At 43.6% G+C, this 25,280-nt stretch overlaps 1 protein-coding gene across 1 annotated transcript in view; it reads left to right on the top strand.

Annotated features, from left to right (window-relative positions):
- LOC310775601 (uncharacterized protein) overlaps positions 1–25,280 on the top strand; it is a gene marked incomplete at both ends in the record, with an annotated part of 70,174 nt that overhangs the window by 34,418 nt on the left and 10,476 nt on the right. The window contains 3 exons of the mRNA XM_083635765.1: positions 7,394–7,437; positions 16,471–16,688; positions 17,076–17,146. Of these exons, the coding sequence (XP_083491891.1) occupies positions 7,394–7,437; positions 16,471–16,688; positions 17,076–17,146 (333 nt within the window). The remainder of the gene's footprint in view (positions 1–7,393; positions 7,438–16,470; positions 16,689–17,075; positions 17,147–25,280) is intronic.

Here is a 25,280-nt window from a genome sequence, read left to right on the forward strand (position 1 = left end):
CCCCCTTCTCCTTGGTCGTCTTTTGTTTAATCTCTCACATGTATTTTGTTTCTCCTGCATCTCTGTCCGAGTGACGCAATTGAAGAGTGATCTTTGGAATCCCTGCTCTGAAGTCCGGGGGCGGCTGTCCCTCCCTCCCTCTCTCCCTCCGTCTCTCCCTCCATCTCTCCCTCCCTCTCTCCATCCATCTCTATTGTGTGTTCTTGCTCTCTAATTGTGTTTGTGTCAATATATAACTATAATATATAATATATATCAACTATAATATATTATATATATATATATATATAATATAACTATAACGCACATTTGAGCTCATTGTACACCTGTTATTTTACCTCTTCATTTCCACATTTTGCGCCAATCTGTTTCACGCTAGCTGTCCCTTCACACCTATGCGAGTGTTGTGTACCATCTTTGAGAGTGTCAGCTTGGGTCCCTGTGTGTGTGTGTGTGTGTGTGTGCTTGCTTGCTGCTGTGTCCTCTGTGCTTGTAGTGGGTAGCTTGGGGGAGGCTGGCATCCTTCTGCATCCAAATGTTTCCCCACTTCCCCGACACCTGTTTGGAGAAAGCACAGTTTTCCGTAAGGGCCTCCCCATGAATTGTAATTCATCTTGCACTGAAGTTCTGTAGCGAGCCATCACACCTGCGCAGCCACCTTGGATTTATCCCAAGTTAAATAATAAATGGTGCTAGCGCACCGTCGTGACCGATAGACTCACCTGTGGAGGAAAGTCTCTCACCTTCCCACAGGAGAGCTCTCCAGTCTAAATCACCGCTGTGACGCCGAATCCTTTCTCTACATGTATAATTCATGACCGTCTGATCAATTATTCAGAGTCGGGTGGGCACTCTGACTCTGGGTCACTCCTGGTGTCGCCTGGTGGGCGTCGATCGAGGCTTTCTGGGGAGAGAGGCTGTCAGGGTTTGACGGCCGCTGACTGACTGGCAGCATCCGGATGACGCCTCGCCTCCACAGATGTTGCTGTTCGCCGGCTGCTCTCTGTGACGGCTAAATTCTCCTCTAGCTGTCTTCTGGTCAACCGCTTTGGCTCATAAGCTTCTCATCCTACAACCTGCCATCCTACAACCTGCCAGCCTACAAGCTGCCAGCCTACAACCTGCCATCCGTCGGATAGCGTCCAGATTCGATGAACCACATTTCACACTGTTTTTGATTGGAGGAAGAACATTTTCCTTTCCTTATACACCACTGCATAACTGTTGTAAGAAGGAAACATACAGGCCGGAGGATTTTGTCGGATTTGATGTGAGCACCGTCCCTGTACTTTCGGGAGGTAAAGTCCCGTTCTGTGTGTCCCGCGTCCCGTCCTCTCTCTCTGGCCATGATTGGTGTTAACAGTCTGCACTCTGCGGGACGCCTGCGCTCGCGCTCACTTTGCTCCGTGCGCTACGGACGCGAGTTCCGGATGATGGACCCGTTCCGGTATCCCCGAACCCCACGCTCCCGTTCACTCAAACCCCTGGTGTTTCCAGACCTGCTGGGCAAGGCTCAGGACGGAAAGAACCACCCACAGGCCCTTAAGAGGAGGAAGGTATAGTACTCTGAAAACTGTCTAAACAACTTCCTTTTGTTCACCTCAAACGTAACTAGAAACCCATTTGCATCGGCTATGTGAGGTTAAGTTGTATTTGTTGGTCAACTTTTGCAGAATATCATTGACACATCATGTCTTTTTTTCCCCCAATATTTTATTTTTGCAAGTTAAAATTTTCAGAACACCAACACAAAGACGAACAAACTCAGATACAGGAAAATAAAAAACATACATAGACTCCAATATTACAACATGGTGCTACCAGCTGCATAAAGTGCTTATGTGGTTGTAAAAAACATTATGCATGGGATCCCACACAGTATATAGTATATAGCTATATATACTATAGTGTATAACTCCATCCGTATAACAGAGATCATGTCCGCCAACCACAGCTGAAACAATTGGCAACAATTGTCCCGTGTCAGAGATTGTGGCACAGCTGTAGGGAAGACAGGAGAGGACTCTGAGCAGCTGAAGATGGCGAGTTCTGCCTCCGGCTGAATGGTTATTTTGTAGGCCTTAGAGTACCAGTCAAATATTTTGGCACAGAATCTGGTCAGTGAAGGGCAAAACCAGAAGGCATGAGACAGAGTGCCCTCCGACACCGACACCGTCACACAGTGGTGAGACAGACGGGTAAATCTTGTGCAATTTATGCTTAGAATAGTGAAGACGGTGAGTGACTTTAAATTGGATCAGTTGATGTCTACTATTAATTGAGCAGAGTTGTATTGACACACCATCTCTCATGACAAAAACACTGCAGCTTGATAGTGTGAACTCTATCAGCATCAGAATCAAAACCGAGAACTGAATACGTCGGATATGACCAGTGTCTTCATTCAAAGCTAATTTGCTAAATGGTCTCAAATGTATTGCCTTACATTTGTCTCACAGCATAGCAATATTCCATAGACCCATCCTTGTCATATTCTAGTACGCTGTGATTACTGAGTTTAGTTCCGTCTAAGTGGTTTGTATACATGGAGCGTGCACACAGGTCATTGACCATGGTGGAGTGGAGTTGATCAAGTGGATCGGTTGATACACTACAGCTCAAGGCTAATGGGCCTCATTTGCCAGCACTGTGTGGCGTTGATAGAGCGGGTAGGTGAAGGTGACGAACATCCATCCTTGTCTCAACGAGCCCCGAGACTCTGAGTGACTCCCCTCCACGTCCATCTACCCTTACTTACCCTCCCCCACCCTGCCTCCCTCTCTGTCCCCAGCGTGGCCCTTACTTTCTGATGTGTTTATTCCAAATGTGACAGGACCTCGGCATACGTTTCACTTATACTCTCAATCAACACCGCCGCCATGCTGGCACATGCAAATGTAGATATACATGCACACATACATGCAGGGACATAGCAAGAACAACTTGACGGGTCTTTCAAAAGTAAAAACTATGGATTAGAGCCATCATTACTTTTAAATGAAGAACACGTCCTAATTCTTTTGTTATTTAACTTGCACACTAGAGAAGGCTCTGTTGTATTGCCTGATCTTTTGATTTATTCAAAGTTTCATTCATTTCCACTTACTGATCTGTAAAATCTGTGTCTCTTCTTGCAGTAGCATATCAGTGCACTTTTATGCCTTAAGAATTCCCTGTGAGGATTTGATTTTGACCAGATTTGTGCTGCAAAGGAGTTTTTCGTCAAAAAGACTAGTATTTCTGTCCTGATTATTAATATTTACGAGTAGCCTAAGCTTGGAACACAGTTTGAGTTATCAGATTTTACAGAATACATACAGTACAGAATACATATAGTATATTCAACATTCAAGATTATTTTAAAAGCTGTAGTGAGTAATCATATTACAAATGAGGAATGTGTCTTTGTGCAGTATGCAGTGCAGCGATCACAGCAATAGCAGAATATGGAACAGACTGAAAGACAATCTTCAAATTATAAATCCAGAAGTCCATGTAAAATGTCCAGTAAGTCCTTAAGTGATAAATAATGGCGGGTGGGGGAATAATGTCCATGTAAAATGTCCATGTAAGATGTCAAGTAAAAGTCTTTCATGTGTCCATGGGATAATGTCCATGGGGGGCGGCAGTCATTGCAGAGCCAGTTTGCTCAGGGGGGGAGGGAGTGACAAAGTCCTGATTTGTGGGGACTGTCGGGTCTCATTGAAGAGGTGGATGCAGTAGGGAAGAAGCTGTCCCTGTGACAGGAGGTTCTGGTACTGCCAGACATCAGTCTTCAGCCATGGGGGAAGACACTGAAGAATTTATGTCCTGGATGGGTGGGGTCAGCCATCATTTTCTGAGACCGCTTTAGCATCACGGCAGTATGTCGATCCTAAGTGGGTGGCAGGCTACACCCGACCACCTTTTCAGCTCGGCGGATGATGCGCTGCAGTCTGGAGAAGTCCTTGCGGGCAGCAGCAGCATACCAGACGGTGATGGAGGAGGTCAGGATGGACTCGATGGTGGAGGTGTAGAAGAGTACCTATAGAGACACTGCATGAAATAGGCCACGCCCATCACGGGGGAAATCGCTCCGTTCACTCCCATAGACCAGCATCATTTTCCTTGAATTAAACATAGCTAAAAGCTGTTGTGTGGTGGGCTGCGCACACAATAAATGTAAATAATCGCCAGTTAAAGTTTTTTTGTACTCCTGAGCAAAACAAGGAAGCCATTGAGAATTGGCGAGAAGAAAAATGTGAATCTAGCTGTCAAGGAAGTAAGTTGGAGTGTTCATCTGCCGTATATACGATCTTTTTGTGCAACACGCAACCATGCACGTGACATAGGAGAACGCCAGGATTGGAGGGGGGGTTTCTGTTTTCCCCAGTTTTGGGCCGTGGTTTCTGAATGATGATGCGCGCCTCCGCAGTGTCTCTGCTGTCTTTGGCACCTTGAACTTCCTCAGCTGCCAAAGAAAGTATATCCTCTGTTGTGCCTTCTTAGTCAGAGCTTTGATGTTCGACTCCCATTTCATGTCCCAGCTGATTGTTGAGCCCAGGAAGTGAAAGGACTCCACAGTGTTGACTGGGGAATCACTTAAGCCCTTTTCCCACATGCGTACCGGAAAATTACCTGTAAGTCAATATCGGACATTTCCCTTCACACTTCGGCTCGCGCATGTGGGAATCTATCAGCGAATTTTCCTGTATGTTGGGGGGGCGGGGGGAGGGGGGAGCTTATTTGGGGGGTCGGCAAAACTCGAAATAAGTTCGCTTGTCAGTTGTCACACAATAAATCACACTCGTTTGACTTAAGAGCAGCGTCAAGCCGCCAGCGTAATCAACACAGCCGATTTCCCCCTCCCCTCTCTGCTCGAGAGCAGCAGCCACGGACAGACACAGCGAATGACACAGCAAATGCACAAGCGAAATCCGTGGAAGTAGTTTGCTTTGATGTGCGCGAATGATTAGTTGATGCACTTTGAAGAAGTTGGGATCCGTGTCTGAGAGAAATAGTTGCTGGTTCGATGTTTATCCGTTCACCTGCGTTGCGTTGAAGCACTTTTTACAGACTGGCTTTGTTTGATGTGTCCGGGGTTGCCTTCGGAAATCAGCAAGCTGACATACTGCTCTTATTAGGCTATCACAAGATCATTTCGCCAGTTTGCTTTAATGTGCGCGAATGATTAGATTATGCCCGCTGGAACATTAAGCAACGTGTGTAGGCTACTCCTCGCCCATGATTGAAGGACCGCTGTCGCGGAAAATGACTGGAACCGTTTCCACTTGCGTCTCCTTAAGAGCATACCGGTCTTCTGACTGGGTCGAAACTGGTGAAATGTCGGGGATGACGGGGTCGCGCTTATACCGGCACGGCGCCTTTCTCACATGCAGGCATTAGACCACGTACCGGTCATTTTGCGGTACAAAGCGCATGTGGGAAAAGGGCTTTAGAGTGATGGGGAAGGTGGGGCTGCATTCTTATTGTAGTCCACAACCATCTCCACTGTCTCTTGAGCATTGAGCTCCAGGTTGTTTTGACTGCACCAGGTCATCAGGTGCTCGGTCTCCTGCCTGTATGCTGACTTGTCACCATTAGAGATGAGCCCTATGAGGGTGGTACTCCTATGAGTATAGGAAGCCTATGGAAACCAGATCCAAAATTATAATGGTCTAGGGCTGGCTGATCATGAATATTTACGACGCTCTGGAACTCAAGTATTTTTGAGTAGGCCCACTTTCATAGAGTACCTAGGAAATTACCCAGCATGTTTGAGTCCTTGAAAAGCACTATATAAGTTTATTACCCCAATTAGACACACTGTATCAAACCCATTATAAATCACTGTATCAAACCCATTATAAATCCAATGTCATTCATTAAAAGCTACAATGCAATGACATCACATTCAACAGAATTCAAGAGAAAACATTAGGGAGGGAGCGTACTAAAGAAGAAATTGTTTTTTAGCAGTAGACGAGGTGTCTCTCCCCAGATGGCAATATGGCCATGGTGAGAAAGAGAGACTGTACAGTATTGGTCTGTGAGGAATATAGAGGTGATTGAAGTGGCGACGAACTGCCCACGAGTGTCCTTTCAATCAGCACAACTGTCACAGTTGTCCCTCAACAGCATCCATTGCTTTGATCTGTATCTGAACGCCCCAGTGTGACGCTTTCTCTCTCTCTCTCCAGACCCGCTGCTCAGCACAGTTGCTACATCGCATTCAACTGGCACATCCCATTGTCACTCGGCCAGGGGGGTGGGCCCGGTGGGGGGATGGGGGGGGGTTGGGGTTTATTTGGGAGCTTGGATTTGAATGAAACGCGTCTAAATGGCTCTACTGTCACTACAGATTTTGCGGTGGTTAAAGCCAAATGTGCTTAGAAACAGACACAGAGAGCTTCCTCATTAAATGGGAATCGTTTTTATTGGGTGATTTATAAAAGTAGTAGCAATAAGGTTTTGAAAAACATGCACATTACCCGACTCTAATTCTAAATGTTAGGCTAAATGACGGCCTCACATCGCATAACAAATTAAACTAGATTTGCTATTCAGTAGTAGACCTTTGACTTTTTCAAGAAGGCTAACAGGACTTGCGTGATACTACGAGTCTCTCTCTGGCTGGTACCGTGTCATTTTATCTAGTCGTTTACAGTCTGTTGACAATAGATAGACAAATGATGTACATGTAAAAGCCAAGACAGCTAATGTCCTATTTTCTTTCACTGATGGTCTCAAAATATGTGGTTTAGATGGGTAGACAAGTGTCTAATGTCCTATTCATTCACTGATGGTCTCATTATGTGGTTTAGATGGGTTAGGGTTAGGACAAGTGGGTAGTATGTATGTACCTTGCTGATGTGTTGTTTTGTTTCCTCTTGTTTCAATTATTTTTTTCCCATCCTCCTCATGCATCAACCCTATAACTTAATTTTGCTCCACAAGGGTAATTGAATTGACGACAAAGTCTAAATTATTCATTGGTTGATTGATTTGTTCATCTGCCCAATGATTGTCTGGTTGCTTGGTTGATTATGGCTCTGTAGCGGATGGACTGGTGCTTGACTGATTGGATAATTGATGGATTGATTGGCTGAGAGACTGATTGGATGATTGATGGATTGATTGGCTGAGAGACTGATTGGATGATTGATGGATTGATTGGCTGAGAGAGCGAGTTAAGCTCAGGCTGAGGACAATCTGAGCGGGCGGAAAGAGGATGGCATTCCCTGTGAGCACAAATTATTGAATGAACCCAACTTGCTGACTAAAGGTTCCACAGAAAACCACAATATACCTGCCCCCTGTTCCATTAGAACAAATCACCTACGGAACTCAGGCAAAGTTGTGTGCTATTTGTCATTATTATCTAAAGATGCTCTATTCTGGCTTTCCTCTACAGGCCCTGTACAACTCAATCAAGAATCAGAAGCTGCAATGGACGATGTGAGTGACTTAACATTAACTCTCAGTTGATATAATACATACAATACGTAGGCTACTGGACACTCATACACATTCAATATCTCTCTCTCTCTCTCTCTCTGTCTCTCTGTCTCTCTCAATTAAATTCAGAGGGGCTTTATTGGCATGGTAAACATGTTTACATTGTGTTACAACCTGGCTCAAGGAAGTAACAAAAGAGAGAGTCATCTTCCGAGGGAAATGTTAAAACAATAATCTATTAATTAAAACTAAGGGAAAATAACTAGTCTAGTCTTCTCAAACCCAATGAAGCTCGGGTGCACCCAATCAGCTTAATGACCCCAACAGCAGGCTCCTAGGGCCAGGGGAGTGGGAGGGTCATCACAATTGCCAAAGCAATTGTGAAACACAAACAAAAAACAATGAACAATTTGAAATATACTAGAATAAAGAAATGTGTAAACAGAGTTGTGTAACATTGCAGTCAAATATATACGTAAAATTAACTTAAGAATACAACCAGATATATATTTTTTTTATGTTGGCTGTTAATTAAAATAAATATACAGATAAATAAAGATAACTTCAAATAAAAATAGATATTTTTTGACAGCAGTTAAAAAATATAAATACAAATATTTGAGAACTGGAAACACTACAACATTCTTATTATTCTTTTTTACAAATGTATTTAAAGGTTCTGTTTGTATGTACAGTATCTCTGTGTACAGAGATGTACAGAGAGCAACAGTGCAGATAGTGCTCTCTCCCCCCTCACTCTCCCTATCTGTTTCTCTGTTTTCTGTCTTTGATTCACTCAGTCTTTCAAACACATGCGTATACGCGCGCACACACACACACGCGCGCACACGCGCACACACACACACACACACACACGCACGCGCACACACACACACACACACACACACACACACACACACACGTGCACACACACACACACACACACACACACACACACACACACACACACACACACACACACATATTCTCTTAAAGGGCACACAGACAGATGTGTACAACAGAGGACATCGATAAACGTGTTATCGTCCTGATTAATGAGGTGCGTGTTGTCTGGCATGTGACGGAAACACGAGTGTGTCGAGGGTTGCTATTCTGGATCGCAGTTACAGAGAGATGCCAATTAAGTCGCTGGCTTTCCAAGCTGTGTTGCCATAGTTACGGCACCATGGATACAACTCCGTAGCTACCGCATCGCTCTTCTCTCCCTGTGTTCTCTCAGCGCGAACACACACACACACACACAGACAGACACACACACACACACACACACACACACACAAACACACACACACACACATACACGGGAGAGACACTTGTACGTATAGATGTGTGCCTCTGTATATCCATTAGTTACAGAGAGAAAAAAGAAAGGCAGATAGAACTCCTTTTAGGGCTCGATACCTGCATCCGGTGCAAAGGTGTGACCACAACCTCCTACTACCTTTCCAAAAATAGCAGCAGCTGAAAAAAGTGGCCAGAGGAACAGATCGAGGCGGAGATCCACAGAGAGGCAGGCAATCCAGTTCAAACATCTCCACTGACATATACACCTCTATTTAAACACTGCCACGTACGGCCCGCCGCCAGGCACCAGGCACCAGGCACCAGGCACCAGGCACCACACAAGAGCCCAAGGATCGTGTAGACATAGAGACGTCCTTTTTAGACGCACCGTCGTCAAGCAGCATCTCTGTGGAAATGATGCACGTGGATCACGCTCCAAACCAAGTGAAACACTGATTCACAGATTAGGCCCCTCCCCTCATGGCACTCTGGCTTTCTGGCTTTGGCAAAGAGTTGCTCATGTTCACAAACACTCATTTATTCCAGTCATAGCAGCAGCATCATGTGAATTCTGTCTGCGGGGGATTTTTCATTTGAAGCCCCAAATTTGGATTTAGAGCCACCCATGTTTTCACACCATACTAACTGAATTGATGCATACTTGATCACATTATACACATTTTTCCACTTCCAAACTCATTGACTGAGTTCTTAATACAGTATACATGTTTGTCTTCAGGCCTGCGCTGTTAGACATTCGCCATTACGTCAGTGCATTTGAGCAAAGAAAGAGATTAATCTCTGCACGCACACGCTTACTGTATTATTATTTATTATTATTATTATTATTATTGTTATTATTACATTTTATTATTATTATTATTATTATTATTATTATTATTGTTATTATTATTATTATTATTATTATTATTATTATTATTATTATTATTATTATTATTATTATTATTTATTATTATTAGGGCGTCCTCAGACGAGCCCAACTGGATTCTCCGTTGTTAGGCTGTACAATGCTACAGTATGTGAGGACTGGCACAACTCCTCTCAGCCTTGACCAACTCCATTTCGATTGCCAGTGCCTTGCTCAGGGGCATATTAAGCCTATCATACATGTCTTTGATGGTGGGAACACGGGGAGAACATGCAAACTCCACACAGAAAGGACCTGGGACGGACCAGCGTTCGAACCCGGGACCTTCTTCCTTTGGGGCAACAGTGCTAACCACTGCTCCACCGTGCCGTCCACCTAAAGCCTTGATATAGTTCCACGTCAAACCCCTCGCCGAATGTACCGAGGGGTGCACCGCGGTCGGTGAGCCTGCCGGCGCAGCCTGCGTGCAGCTCCTCGAAAATGTGACTCGACGCAGCTGAGGCGAACAGCGCAAGTATAATATAATATAGATCGGGAGATAACAGGAGAGAGTGAAAGCTATTACCAAGTATATGCACTACATTCTCTCCTTGGGCTAACTTCTAGTCATTGAAATCCTAGTGAAATCACACAATTTACTCATTTTGCTGGGGATTCCCCTGCGACCCCTCGTCAAGCTGACGTTCGAGAGTATAGGACCAGCTGCTGCCGGCAGGGTTCCAAGTTGAGGCGATGGTGGAACTATATTTATATATATATTTCCAGCTTTACTGTCATCTGTGATTTCATGCACTGTACTGTTTTGCGCTGAACTTCTTGTTTCTAACCATGTTTTTCATTGTGCCTGGGGTGAGGCCAAAGATAATTTCCCATCCTACCTTCTATTCTATTCTATTCTATTCTATTCTATTCTATTCTATTCTATTCTATTCTATTCTATCCAATCCACCAGGCCACCACCTTGCAGTAGGCTATCGAAAAAACCAGGGATAGAAACATTATTTTTCTAGACACACAAACACCTTGCCATGAATACATGAATACTATTGTACATGTAAAATCTGGCATGTACAGTACATCTGATTAGAGGTGTGTGTGTGTGTGTGTGTGTGTGTGTGTGTGTGTGTGTGTGTGTGTGTGCGTGCCTGTGCGTGTGTTTTTGCGCCCTGATGAAAAACACAGCGATAGATGTTATTTCACACCCCCACAGAGACAGACACGCACATGGTCACTCTCAACAGTACAGTTGGATGCACCCACATGTTCTCTCTCTCTCTCGCACACACACACACACACACACACACACACACACACACACACACACACACACACACACACACACACACACACACGCGCGCGCACACATGCTTTCTCATTTAGGAGCGGGGGTGGAGAGGAGCTCTCGGGGTTCAGAGACATGAGAGAGAGAGAGAGAGAGAGTCAACAAGTTAGAGATAGTGGAAGATACAGATTTGATTTCTGTAAAAAACAGAAAGGAAGAGTGTTTGCGACAGACTGAAATGGATGGATGGATGGATGGGTAGCGCCCAGCATGCACCTCCTTACAACTAGCCAACCTGTTCACCCATCTCTTTCTCCCAATGCATCGCTACCACAGCCTCCTCTCATCTCACCCATCCTCTGTTGATAATGTTCTACAGTACCATCTGAGAAGGATCAGCTTAGTCTTTTTTCTGGATTTGTTTCCCAAGCCCCCCCCCCCCCCCCCCCTCTCTCTCTGTCTCCTCACTTCTCTATCTATCTATCTTCCATCCATCCCCCCCGCTCTCCAGCTCCTCCACTTTGTTTCTGTGTAGAATGGGATCCAGGCAGGCCAGCAGTTACCAGGCAACAGGCTCCATGCTCATTGGCTCTGCCTCTGTCTCTCTCACTCTCTCTGCTTCCTGCAGGGGGTTAACTGCTGTTATGTGCTGTAGGTTACTCATAGCGTGTTCTCAGGGGGTTAACTGCTGTTATGTGCTGTTGGTTACTCATAGCGTGTTCTCAGGGGGTTAACTGCTGTTATGTGCTGTTGGTTACTCATAGCGTGTTCTCAGGGGGTTAACTGCTGTTATGTGCTGTTGGTTACTCATAGCGTGTTATCAGGGGGTTAACTGCTGTTACAGTATGTGCTGTTGGTTACTCATAGCGTGTTCTCAGGGGGTTAACTGCTGTTATGTGCTGTAGGTTACTCATAGCGTGTTATCAGGGGGTTAACTGCTGTTATGTGCTGTAGGTTACTCATAGCGTGTTATCAGGGGGTTAACTGCTGTTATGTGCTGTAGGTTACTCATAGCGTGTTCTCAGGGGGTGAACTGCTGTTATGTGCTGTAGGTTACTCATAGCGTGTTATCAGGGGGTTAACTGCTGTTATGTGCTGTTGGTTACTCATAGCGTGTTCTCAGGGGGTTAACTGCTGTTATGTGCTGTAGGTTACTCATAGCGTGTTCTCAGGGGGTTAACTGCTGTTATGTGCTGTTGGTTACTCATAGCGTGTTCTCAGGGGGTTAACTGCTGTTATGTGCTGTTGGTTACTCATAGCGTGTTCTCAGGGGGATTCGGCATCCAGCCATTTTTCTATTTTCAGGCTGAACTTTTACACGGGTGCCGCCTGGTGAAGTAACAAGATGTATAGAGATGCTTATTATTACAGCCATACGGCATCGATCTGCTCCTAATGTGGCAAATCCCTGTAAAACACAAACGCATAGTACACAGTAAAGCATCTGTTTTCTCTCTCACTTTGACTATTATTATTATTATTATTATTATTATTATTATTATTATTATTATTATTATTATTATTATTATTATTTATTTACTAGTGCAGTGCCCGTTCCCCCACATATTCTGGGACATAGTCAATAAGGAATAGAGTGTGGCTCACCTGTATTCTGGGACATAGTCAATAAGGAATAGAGTGTGGCTCACCTGTATTCTGGGACATAGTCAATAAGGAATAGAGTGTTGATCACCTGTATTCTGGGACATAGTCAATAAGGAATAGAGTGTGCATCACCTGTATTCTGGGACATAGTCAATAAGGAATAGAGTGTGCATCACCTGTATTCTGGACATAGTCAATAAGGAATAGAGTGTGGTTCACCTGTATTCTGGACATAGTCAATAAGGAATAGAGTGTGGTTCACCTGTATTCTGGACATAGTCAATAAGGAATAGAGTGTGGTTCACCTGTATTCTGGACATAGTCAATAAGGAATAGAGTGTGCATCACCTGTATTCTGGGACATAGTCAATAAGGAATAGAGTGTGGCTCACCTGTATTCTGGGACATAGTCAATAAGGAATAGAGTGTGCATCACCTGTATTCTGGGACATAGTCAATAAGGAATAGAGTGTGCATCACCTGTATTCTGGGACATAGTCAATAAGGAATAGAGTGTGCATCACCTGTATTCTGGGACATAGTCAATAAGGAATAGAGTGTGGCTCAATTGTATTCTGGGACATAGTCAATAAGGAATAGAGTGTGGCCCAACTGTATTCTGGGACATAGTCAATAAGGAATAGAGTGTGGCCCAACTGTATTCTGGGACATAGTCAATAAGGAATAGAGTGTGGCCCAACTGTATTCTGGGACATAGTCAATAAGGAATAGAGTGTGCATCACCTGTATTCTGGGACATAGTCAATAAGGAATAGAGTGTGCATCACCTGTATTCTGGGACATAGTCAATAAGGAATAGAGTGTGGTTCACCTGTATTCTGGGACATAGTCAATAAGGAATAGAGTGTGGTTCACCTGTATTCTGGGACATAGTCAATAAGGAATAGAGTGTGCATCACCTGTATTCTGGGACATAGTCAATAAGGAATAGAGTGTGGCTCACCTGTATTCTGGGACATAGTCAATAAGGAATAGAGTGTGGTTCACCTGTATTCTCGGACATAGTCAACAGCCAGTGGTCTGGGTTCAAGTATAAGATGAGAATGATGATGAGGAATACTGCTTCTCTCCTCTCTGCCTTCCCTGGTGGAGCTGTGAAGTGTTTTTTTAGGGTAGAGGAGTGACTTTCTCACTTCTAAAGTGCTTTTCATGAACATCGAGAGGGAGGGTAAGAAATGGTGACAGGTCCGCAATTTATTGGTGAGAGGAGTGGTCCTCTGTGGCGAGATGCCCCTGTTTTTCACCTCAAAGCTGGAACGAGATCGATGGTGTCACTCACTCACTGTGGTTTTTATCAAGGAGAGTGGACCCTTAGGAGAACAGGAGGAAAGCACACCACAGAGATGGCAGGGGAGATTGAGAGAGGAAAACACACATTTAAAGCTTTGAAAACGTCATTTCATCCACTCAGGTTTCCCCTAGGCACATGAAGCTTTGTAAATACTCTGCGCTCTCTGAGCTCTGCCAAGGCTCTGCCAAGACACCAGCACTAGATAATATTACTGCACCTGTTACACATTCCTTGTGTAACAGGTATAGTGAATAGGTCTTATGCTGTTCCTTGTGTAACAGGTAGAGTGAGAAGTCTTATGCTGTTCCTTGTGTAACAGGTAGAGTGAGAGGTCTTATGCTGTTCCTTGTGTAACAGGTATAGTGAAGAGGTCCTATGTTGTTCTTTGTGTAACAGGCAGAGTGAAGAGGTCATATGCTGTTCCTTGTGTAACAGGTATAGTGAAGAGGTCCTATGTTGTTCTTTGTGTAACAGGCAGAGTGAAGAGGTCATATGCTGTTCCTTGTGTAACAGGCAGAGTGAGAGGTCCTATGCTGTTCCTTGTGTAACAGGCAGAGTGAAGAGGTCCTATGCTGTTCCTTGTGTAACAGGCAGAGTGAGAGGTCCTATGCTGTTCCTTGTGTAACAGGCAGAGTGAAGAGGTCCTATGTTGTTCCTTGTGTAACAGGCAGAGTGAAGAGGTCCTATGCTGTTCCTTGTGTAACAGGCAGAGTGAAGAGGTCCTATGCTGTTCCTTGTGTAACAGGCAGAGTGAGAGGTCCTATGTTGTTCCTTGTGTAACAGGCAGAGTGAGAAGTCCTATGCTGTTCCTTGTGTAACAGGCAGAGTGAAGAGGTCCTATGCTGTTCCTTGTGTAACAGGCAGAGTGAGAGGTCATATGCTGTTCCTTGTGTAACAGGCAGAGTGAGAGGTAATATGCTGTTCCTTGTGTAACAGGCAGAGTGAGAGGTCATATGCTGTTCCTTGTGTAACAGGCAGAGTGAGAAGTCCTCTGCTGTTCCTTGTGTAACAGGCAGAGTGAGATGTCCTATGCTGTTCCTTGTGTAACAGGCAGAGTGAGATGTCCTATGCTGTTCCTTGTGTAACAGGCAGAGTGAGAGGTCCTATGCTGTTCCTTGTGTAACAGGCAGAGTGAAGAGGTCCTATGCTGTTCCTTGTGTAACAGGCAGAGTGAAGAGGTCCTATGCTGTTCCTTGTGTAACAGGCAGAGTGAGAGGTCCTATGCTGTTCCTTGTGTAACAGGCAGAGTGAAGAGGTCCTATGCTGTTCCTTGTGTAACAGGCAGAGTGAAGAGGTCCTATGCTGTTCCTTGTGTAACAGGCAGAGTGAAGAGGTCCTATGTTGTTCTTTGTGTAACAGGCAGAGTGAAGAGGTCCTATGTTGTTCTTTGTGTAACAGGCAGAGTGAAGAGGTCATATGCTGTTCCTTGTGTAACAGGCAGAGTGAAGAGGTCCTATGCTGTTCCTTGTGTAACAGGCAGAGTGAAGAGGTCCTATGCTGTTCCTTGTGTAACAGGCAGAGTGAGAAGTCTTATGCTGTTCCTTGTGTAACAGGCAGAGTGAAGAGGTCCTATGTTGTTCCTTGTGTAACAGGCAGAGTGAGAAGTCTTATGCTGTTCCTTGTGTAACAGGCAGAGTGAAGAGGTCATATGTTGTTCCTCGTGTAACAGGCAGAGTGAAGAGGTCCTATGCTGTTCCTTGTGTAACAGGCAGAGTGAAGAGGTCCTATGCTGTTCCTTGTGTAACAGGCAGAGTGAGAGGTCCTATGTTGTTCCTTGTGTAACAGGCAGAGTGAGAAGTCCTATGCTGTTCCTTGTGTAACAGGCAGAGTGAAGAGGTCCTATGCTGTTCCTTGTGTAACAGGCAGAGTGAGAGGTCATATGCTGTTCCTTGTGTAACAGGCAGAGTGAGAGGTAATATGCTGTTCCTTGTGTAACAGGCAGAGTGAGAGGTCATATTCTGTTCCTTGTGTAACAGGCAGAGTGAGATGTCCTATGCTGTTCCTTGTGTAACAGGCAGAGTGAAGAGGTCCTATGTTGTTCCTTGTGTAACAGGCAGAGTGAAGAGGTCCTATGTTGTTCCTTGTGTAACAGGCAGAGTGAAGAGGTCCTATGCTGTTCCTTGTGTAACAGGCAGAGTGAAGAGGTCCTATGTTGTTCCTTGTGTAACAGGCAGAGTGAAGAGGTCCTATGCTGTTCCTTGTGTAACAGGCAGAGTGAAGAGGTCCTATGCTGTTCCTTGTGTAACAGGCAGAGTGAAGAGGTCCTATGCTGTTCCTTGTGTAACAGGCAGAGTGAAGAGGTCCTATGCTGTTCCTTGTGTAACAGGCAGAGTGAAGAGGTCCTATGCTGTTCCTTGTGTAACAGGCAGAGTGAAGAGGTCCTATGCTGTTCCTTGTGTAACAGGCAGAGTGAAGAGGTCCTATGCTGTTCCTTGTGTAACACGCAGAGTGAAGAGGTCCTATGCTGTTCCTTGTGTAACAGGCAGAGTGAAGAGGTCCTATGCTGTTCCTTGTGTAACAGGCAGAGTGAGAGGCAAAAGGACAGGACGAATGATAATGTGTTGATGCCCGTTGCTAATGAGGCATGACACATAAGTCTTGATCACTCTGGAATCTTTTTTGTGTGTGTGGTCTCTATAGTGACGAAGAAGAGCTGCGGAAATCGTTCTCAGAGCTCGGGGACAACCTGTGCGACTCCAACGCCTCCATGAACGCCTCCATGAACGTGGCCAGATCCATGAAGCGGGTGGGCAGCAGTGGGAAGCCCCTGCCGGAAGTGGATCATCCCTCTGGAGCAATGCTGTACAAGAACGGCTTCCTGGTCCGCAAAGTCCACGCCGACTCGGACGGCAAGAGAAGTACGCTTCAGTCTCTTTCATTTACCAAGCTCGCTTCAGACCTTTTCATTTACCAGGCTCGCTTCAGACCCTTTCATTTACCAAGCTCGCTTCTTTCATGATATGAAAAATAACATTATTGCTGCATGGCAGCAAGTGCAGAACTCAGATTTGAGCATCATTTCAATATTACACATGTCCAATATTACTGCACCCATACCCAATACTATTATGCTAAAAGATGTATCCTGTCTATAGTGTCATTACTAACACTATACTACCATTATACATCTCAGAATCAAAACACTGTGCGTGAATGACAGTAGATTATTTACAAGAACATGATATTTGATCTGTGTCATAACTGCAGCCACACTCACTGTCAACACTGTCCTGTTCTGTTCACAGCACCGAGAGGGAAGAGAGGATGGAAAACATTCTATGTCATCCTAAAGGGGCTGATTCTTTACCTGCAAAAGGTGGCTATTCACACTCATACAGTACTGTACTATACATTCACACTCATACAGTACTGTACTATACATTCACACTCATACAGTACTGTACTATACATTCACACTCATACAGTACTGTACTATACCTTCACACTCATACAGTACTGTACTATACATTCACACTCATACAGTACTGTACTATACATTCACACTCATACAGTACTGTACTATACATTCACACCAGTGGCGGCTCCTGAGCTTGAGCTTGAAAGCAAGAGAGGAAACGCCCCAAAAAATTGGGCGTTTTTTTCTTTTCTTTTGCAGTGTGAAGATAGATTTAGAGGAATATCTCATTTTAATTCAGCATTAGGATTAGACTGTTGTGATATCATTGTTCAGTTTTAACCATCAATAATTGTTCCTTTTCTCATTATTTTATTTCTTAGAGTAAATACTGTATATTTATTTTGAGATTTTTCTCAATTATTTGTGCTGTTATGGTTATTATTAGCTTAGTTACTCACTTCTACACTAGTTTAGATTGTGTTACTTATGGATGGAATTATTGTGAAAATAGATTATTCCCCCTTTTTCCTGGGGACCCCACTTTGAAAACCACTGGCTTAGGCTACAACTGTTGCGAGAAGCTGGTGAATTTTTGCAAGATTGAAGAAAAATAAGATGGATGAAACAGCTGACACACAATTTAGAGTTGGTCAGATTGTGTGTAGTCCACAAACCCTTATATCTATATACTGTATGCTCTTTTCTTCTTTTTTCTTCTTGTTTCAGGATTTATCTCTATGCATTAGGCTGTGATTACTATTTATATAAATCTATTTATTCGCATAGATTCATGATATATTATGGTATACAGCCTACCTGTGACATCAATGTTTTGATTAATCTACTGTCTAAATGTAGCCAATTACTGCATGACTGATCCTATGATGTCATTGTAATCACACTCAGGTGTGCTTTCACAGGACAGGTGTTGTCCATTCAATCAGCCCACCTGTCTTTATAATGGCTGTCTTGCACTGTGTTTGTATGAGACTTGACAAAGGCTACGGCCGAAACTGTTGTCAAATAGCGTTAAATTACACTTTCTTGCATCTGGAACCAGAGTGTGCCTTCCCCTGCACTATCAACATACGCGTTTACTTACATTCCAATTAATCAACTTTGGAGCATTATTTACCCCCCCTTCCCGACATGCTACGTTGACATGCTTGGTCCCAATCGATTCCTTATTTCTTCTACTTTCATATGGTATAAAGATCACCACTCTAGCTTTAAAAATGAGCTTGCTGTCAGCCATCGAATTATGGGCCAAATTCAGTTAAAAAATGTGAGTTTAAGGTCGCGGTTTTTATTAGGAAAAATGACAGGCTATGCAGCATGAAACATTAATACGAAAAAATATCGCAGCTTGGTGGACCATTTGCATGCCGAATTTAATAGAAGACCCGGATAACTTGAACTTAATTGACTTACTTGCACATCCTTGCCGTCTGTAATCGCGTGCAGCGGATGACGTTGCATATATCCCAGTGTTTGCGGAGATTTGTGCACTAATTCACGGATCGGATCGGATTTTTTTTTTTTTTTTTTTTTTTTTTTTTTTTCAATTCCAGCGCACAGCTGGCCGTAATTTGTATAATAATGTATAAGAGTATCCTTCTTTGCCTTGTATATTTTCTTAATTTTGTCTGCTTTTTGCAAGGTATATTAAAAAAAAATACTTTAATTGGCCAAATCTTTGCCTATACTGTACATTCAAGAAAAATATTGGTATCGGCATATTATCGGTATCGGCAGATATCCAAATTCAGGTATCGGAATCGGATCGGAAGTGAAAAAAGTGGATCGGTGCATCCCTAGGCTATAGATATCATTAGTTTCTCTAAAAAGCAATGTCTCTTATGATATAACAACCGCTTTGGCTATAGGAGCGCCCACTGAAGATTGCTGGCACTGTGTATAGTATACACAGTATATACATAGTATATACACTGTGTATACTATAAGAAGATAATATAAGAGAGGGCTACGACGCTCTGGATCAAAGTTGATAAATTTAAAAAAGAAGGTGCTCTTTGGAACTCAAAAGGGGAAAGTCCATAAGAAAGTAGAAAAAAGTCCAAGGCAACTCTTCTTATGAATAAAAAGCCTTTATTCTATCTTGGCTAGTTCAAACACTCCAACATGTTTCGGCCTAAGCCTTCATCAGGGACAATCTGAATGAGCCGAACCCCAGTGCTGACAGATAACAAGGTCTTGATTACCAATGACCAACAGCTTGTGCCTAGTCATGTCATAGTAAATCACATCAGTTACATCTGTAAAGCCTGTAGGGGTCAGCAAATACCAGATACTTTGAATACAGATTAACAAAAAAACATCAAAAATCCATGAAACATCACAGGAAAATACAATAAAAGACCTAGAGTAGTCTTCTAGGTCTTTTATTGTATTTTCCTGTGATGTTTCATGGATTTTTGATGTTTTTTTGTTAATCTGTATTCAAAGTATCTGGTATTTGCTGACCCCTACAGGCTTTACAGATGTAACTGATGTGATTTACTATGACATGACTAGGCACAAGCTGTTGGTCATTGGTAATCAAGACCTTGTTATCTGTCAGCACTGGGGTTCGGCTCATTCAGATTGTCCCTGATGAAGGCTTAGGCCGAAACATGTTGGAGTGTTTGAACTAGCCAAGTTAGAATAAAGGCTTTTTATTCATAAGAAGAGTTGCCTTGGACTTTTTTCTACTTTCTACTGTGTATACTATGTATATACTGTGTATACTATAGACCCAATCACAATGTTTGTTCGCAATAACGTCCGGGTAGACAATGCCTCACGTACATACAATTTAATGGAGCACATTAAAGAGCAAACTGGGCAGGGAACAACTGAGATAAAGAGAAAATGGTTCAGTCTAAAACACATGTTTGATGCCTTCATATCTCATTAATAACAACACTTTCACTAATGTTAGTTTGGAGACCTAATTTACCTGTTGGGCCACAGAATAAAAACAATACAACTTGAGTTTACTGAAAACTAGCAGCTAGTCCGACCAGCGGTGAGATGTCACCGTAGATTTGGTTTATCAACACAGTACATAAAATACATTGCAAACAAAATCAAATAAACGAAACAAAATACACTATAGAACCATACACCATCAAAATGAGAATATCAGGGGGAAATAATATACAAACACTGATCAAGCAACCTGTCCAAGGAGATGGCTGGGTGGCTCCTGTTTCCTGTTGACATAGTGTGAAAAGCGCTGTGATATAATGTGACTGTTGTGTGTGGAGTGTGCCTGGGCCAGTGAGTCAGACCCTGGCCAGTGAGTCAGACCCTGGCACGGTGCAGAGGGCCCATATGGACCACTGGTCCTGGCCTTGGCGTGGCAAAGCCTCTGCCAGCAGCATCCATGGCTACTGTTGCACTTACACATGGCTGTGTGCTCTGGTCCAACTGCCAACATGTCAGCTCAGATCAGAGGCTCTCACTGAGGGTGAAAACAAAGCCACCTACTGGAGTTATTCTGCAAGGTGTTAGGTTACAGGTGATGATGTACTACTTACTTAGAGGTGCCGGTCAGATTTATTGTCATTAGTATTGTTATTGGTAGTAATAGTGGTAGTGGTAGTAGTAGTAGTAGTAGTAGTAGTAGTAGTAATATCAGAAACTAAGTAATTTATATGTCAATGTGTCAGTTCAATTCAGTTCTGTTTATAGCTCCTTATCACACAAGCATGTCTCAAAGGACTTTACATAGCATCATCATATATCTACACACAACATAAGCTATATACATCATATACATAACATTTTACTAGATTATATACATACTACACCAACACTGCATATATTTAGACTGTGGGAGGAAACCGGAGGACCTGGAACATTTTGTTGTGATCAATGGTGGTTGTGACGCAGTATTTGCAAACAATAACCTCAGACTCCTGCACCATCATCTAAAATAACCTCAGACTCCTGCACCATCATCTAAAATAACCCCAGACTCCTGCACCATCATCTAAAATAACCCCAGACTCCTGCACCATCATCTAAAATAACCCCAGACTCCTGCACCATCATCTAAAATAACCCCAGACTCCTGCACCATCATCTAAAATAACCCCAGACTCCTACATCATCATCTAAAATAACCCCAGACTCCTGCACCATCATCTAAAATAACCTCAGACTCCTGCACCATCATCTAAAATAACCCCAGACTCCTGCACCATCATCTAAAATAACCCCAGACTCCTACATCATCATCTAAAATAACCTCAGACTCCTGCACCATCATCATCTAAAATAACCCCAGACTCCTGCACCATCATCTAAAATAACCCCAGACTCCTGCACCATCATCTAAAATAACCTCAGACTCCTGCACCATCATCTAAAATAACCTCAGACTCCTGCACCATCATCATCTAAAATAACCCCAGACTCCTGCACCATCATCTAAAATAACCCCAGACTCCTGCACCATCATCATCTAAAATAACCCCAGACTCCTGCACCATCATCTAAAATAACCCCAGACTCCTGCACCATCATCTAAAATAACCCCAGACTCCTGCACCATCATCTAAAATAACCCCAGACTCCTGCACCATCATCTAAAATAACCCCAGACTCCTGCACCATCATCTAAAATAACCCCAGACTCCTGCACCATCATCTAAAATAACCCCAGACTCCTGCACCATCATCTAAAATAACCCCAGACTCCTGCACCATCATCTAAAATAACCTCAGACTCCTGCACCATCATCATCTAAAATAACCCCAGACTCCTGCACCATCATCTAAAATAACCCCAGACTCCTGCACCATCATCTAAAATAACCCCAGACTCCTGCACCATCATCTAAAATAACCTCAGACTCCTGCACCATCATCTAAAATAACCCCAGACTCCTGCACCATCATCTAAAATAACCTCAGACTCCTGCACCATCATCTAAAATAACCTCTGACTCCTGCACCATCATCTAAAATAACCTCAGACTCCTGCACCATCATCTAAAATAACCTCAGACTCCTGCACCATCATCTAAAATAACCCCAGACTCCTGCACCATCATCATCTAAAATAACCCCAGACTCCTGCACCATCATCATCTAAAATAACCTCAGACTCCTGCACCATCATCTAAAATAACCCCAGACTCCTGCACCATCATCATCTAAAATAACCTCAGACTCCTGCACCATCATCTAAAATAACCTCAGACTCCTGCACCATCATCTAAAATAACCTCAGACTCCTGCACCATCATCTAAAATAACCCCAGACTCCTGCACCATCATCTAAAATAACCCCAGACTCCTGCACCATCATCTAAAATAACCCCAGACTCCTGCACCATCATCATCTAAAATAACCCCAGACTCCTGCACCATCATCTAAAATAACCCCAGACTCCTGCACCATCATCTAAAATAACCTCAGACTCCTGCACCATCATCTAAAATAACCTCAGACTCCTGCACCATCATCATCTAAAATAACCCCAGACTCCTGCACCATCATCTAAAATAACCCCAGACTCCTGCACCATCATCATCTAAAATAACCCCAGACTCCTGCACCATCATCTAAAATAACCCCAGACTCCTGCACCATCATCTAAAATAACCCCAGACTCCTGCACCATCATCTAAAATAACCCCAGACTCCTGCACCATCATCTAAAATAACCCCAGACTCCTGCACCATCATCTAAAATAACCCCAGACTCCTGCACCATCATCTAAAATAACCCCAGACTCCTGCACCATCATCTAAAATAACCCCAGACTCCTGCACCATCATCTAAAATAACCTCAGACTCCTGCACCATCATCATCTAAAATAACCCCAGACTCCTGCACCATCATCTAAAATAACCCCAGACTCCTGCACCATCATCTAAAATAACCCCAGACTCCTGCACCATCATCTAAAATAACCTCAGACTCCTGCACCATCATCTAAAATAACCCCAGACTCCTGCACCATCATCTAAAATAACCTCAGACTCCTGCACCATCATCTAAAATAACCTCTGACTCCTGCACCATCATCTAAAATAACCTCAGACTCCTGCACCATCATCTAAAATAACCTCAGACTCCTGCACCATCATCTAAAATAACCCCAGACTCCTGCACCATCATCATCTAAAATAACCCCAGACTCCTGCACCATCATCATCTAAAATAACCTCAGACTCCTGCACCATCATCTAAAATAACCCCAGACTCCTGCACCATCATCATCTAAAATAACCTCAGACTCCTGCACCATCATCTAAAATAACCTCAGACTCCTGCACCATCATCTAAAATAACCTCAGACTCCTGCACCATCATCTAAAATAACCCCAGACTCCTGCACCATCATCTAAAATAACCCCAGACTCCTGCACCATCATCTAAAATAACCCCAGACTCCTGCACCATCATCATCTAAAATAACCTCAGACTCCTGCATCATCATCTAAAATAACCCCAGACTCCTGCACCATCATCATCTAAAATAACCTCAGACTCCTGCACCATCATCTAAAATAACCTCAGACTCCTGCACCATCATCTAAAATAACCTCAGACTCCTGCACCATCATCTAAAATAACCCCAGACTCCTGCACCATCATCTAAAATAACCCCAGACTCCTGCACCATCATCTAAAATAACCTCAGACTCCTGCACCATCATCTAAAATAACCTCAGACTCCTGCACCATCATCTAAAATAACCCCAGACTCCTGCACCATCATCTAAAATAACCTCAGACTCCTGCACCATCATCTAAAATAACCCCAGACTCCTGCACCATCATCTAAAATAACCTCAGACTCCTGCACCATCATCTAAAATAACCCCAGACTCCTGCACCGTCATCTAAAATAACCTCAGACTCCTGCACCATCATCTAAAATAACCTCAGACTCCTGCACCATCATCTAAAATAACCCCAGACTCCTGCACCATCATCTAAAATAACCCCAGACTCCTGCACCATCATCTAAAATAACCTCAGACTCCTGCACCATCATCTAAAATAACCCCAGACTCCTGCACCATCATCTAAAATAACCTCAGACTCCTGCACCATCATCTAAAATAACCTCAGACTCCTGCACCATCATCTAAAATAACCTCAGACTCCTGCACCATCATCATCTAAAATAACCTCAGACTCCTGCACCATCATCTAAAATAACCTCAGACTCCTGCACCATCATCTAAAATAACCTCAGACTCCTGCACCATCATCTAAAATAACCTCAGACTCCTGCACCATCATCTAAAATAACCTCAGACTCCTGCACCATCATCTAAAATAACCTCAGACTCCTGCACCATCATCATCTAAAATAACCTCAGACTCCTGCACCATCATCATCTAAAATAACCTCAGACTCCTGCACCATCATCTAAAATAACCCCAGACTCCTGCACCATCATCTAAAATAACCTCAGACTCCTGCACCATCATCATCTAAAATAACCGCAGACTCCTGCACCATCATCTAAAATAACCCCAGACTCCTGCACCATCATCTAAAATAACCCCAGACTCCTGCACCATCATCTAAAATAACCCCAGACTCCTGCACCATCATCTAAAATAACCCCAGACTCCTGCACCATCATCTAAAATAACCTCAGACTCCTGCACCATCATCTAAAATAACCTCAGACTCCTGCACCATCATCTAAAATAACCCCAGACTCCTGCACCATCATCTAAAATAACCTCAGACTCCTGCACCATCATCTAAAATAACCCCAGACTCCTGCACCATCATCTAAAATAACCCCAGACTCCTGCACCATCATCTAAAATAACCTCAGACTCCTGCACCATCATCTAAAATAACCTCAGACTCCTGCACCATCATCTAAAATAACCTCAGACTCCTGCACCATCATCTAAAATAACCTCAGACTCCTGCACCATCATCTAAAATAACCTCAGACTCCTGCACCATCATCTAAAATAACCTCAGACTCCTGCACCATCATCTAAAATAACCTCAGACTCCTGCACCATCATCTAAAATAACCCCAGACTCCTGCACCATCATCTAAAATAACCTCAGACTCCTGCACCATCATCTAAA

This window comes from Poromitra crassiceps (assembly GCF_964638095.1).
Source record: "Poromitra crassiceps genome assembly, chromosome: 4".
Lineage (NCBI taxonomy): Eukaryota > Metazoa > Chordata > Actinopteri > Beryciformes > Melamphaidae > Poromitra > Poromitra crassiceps.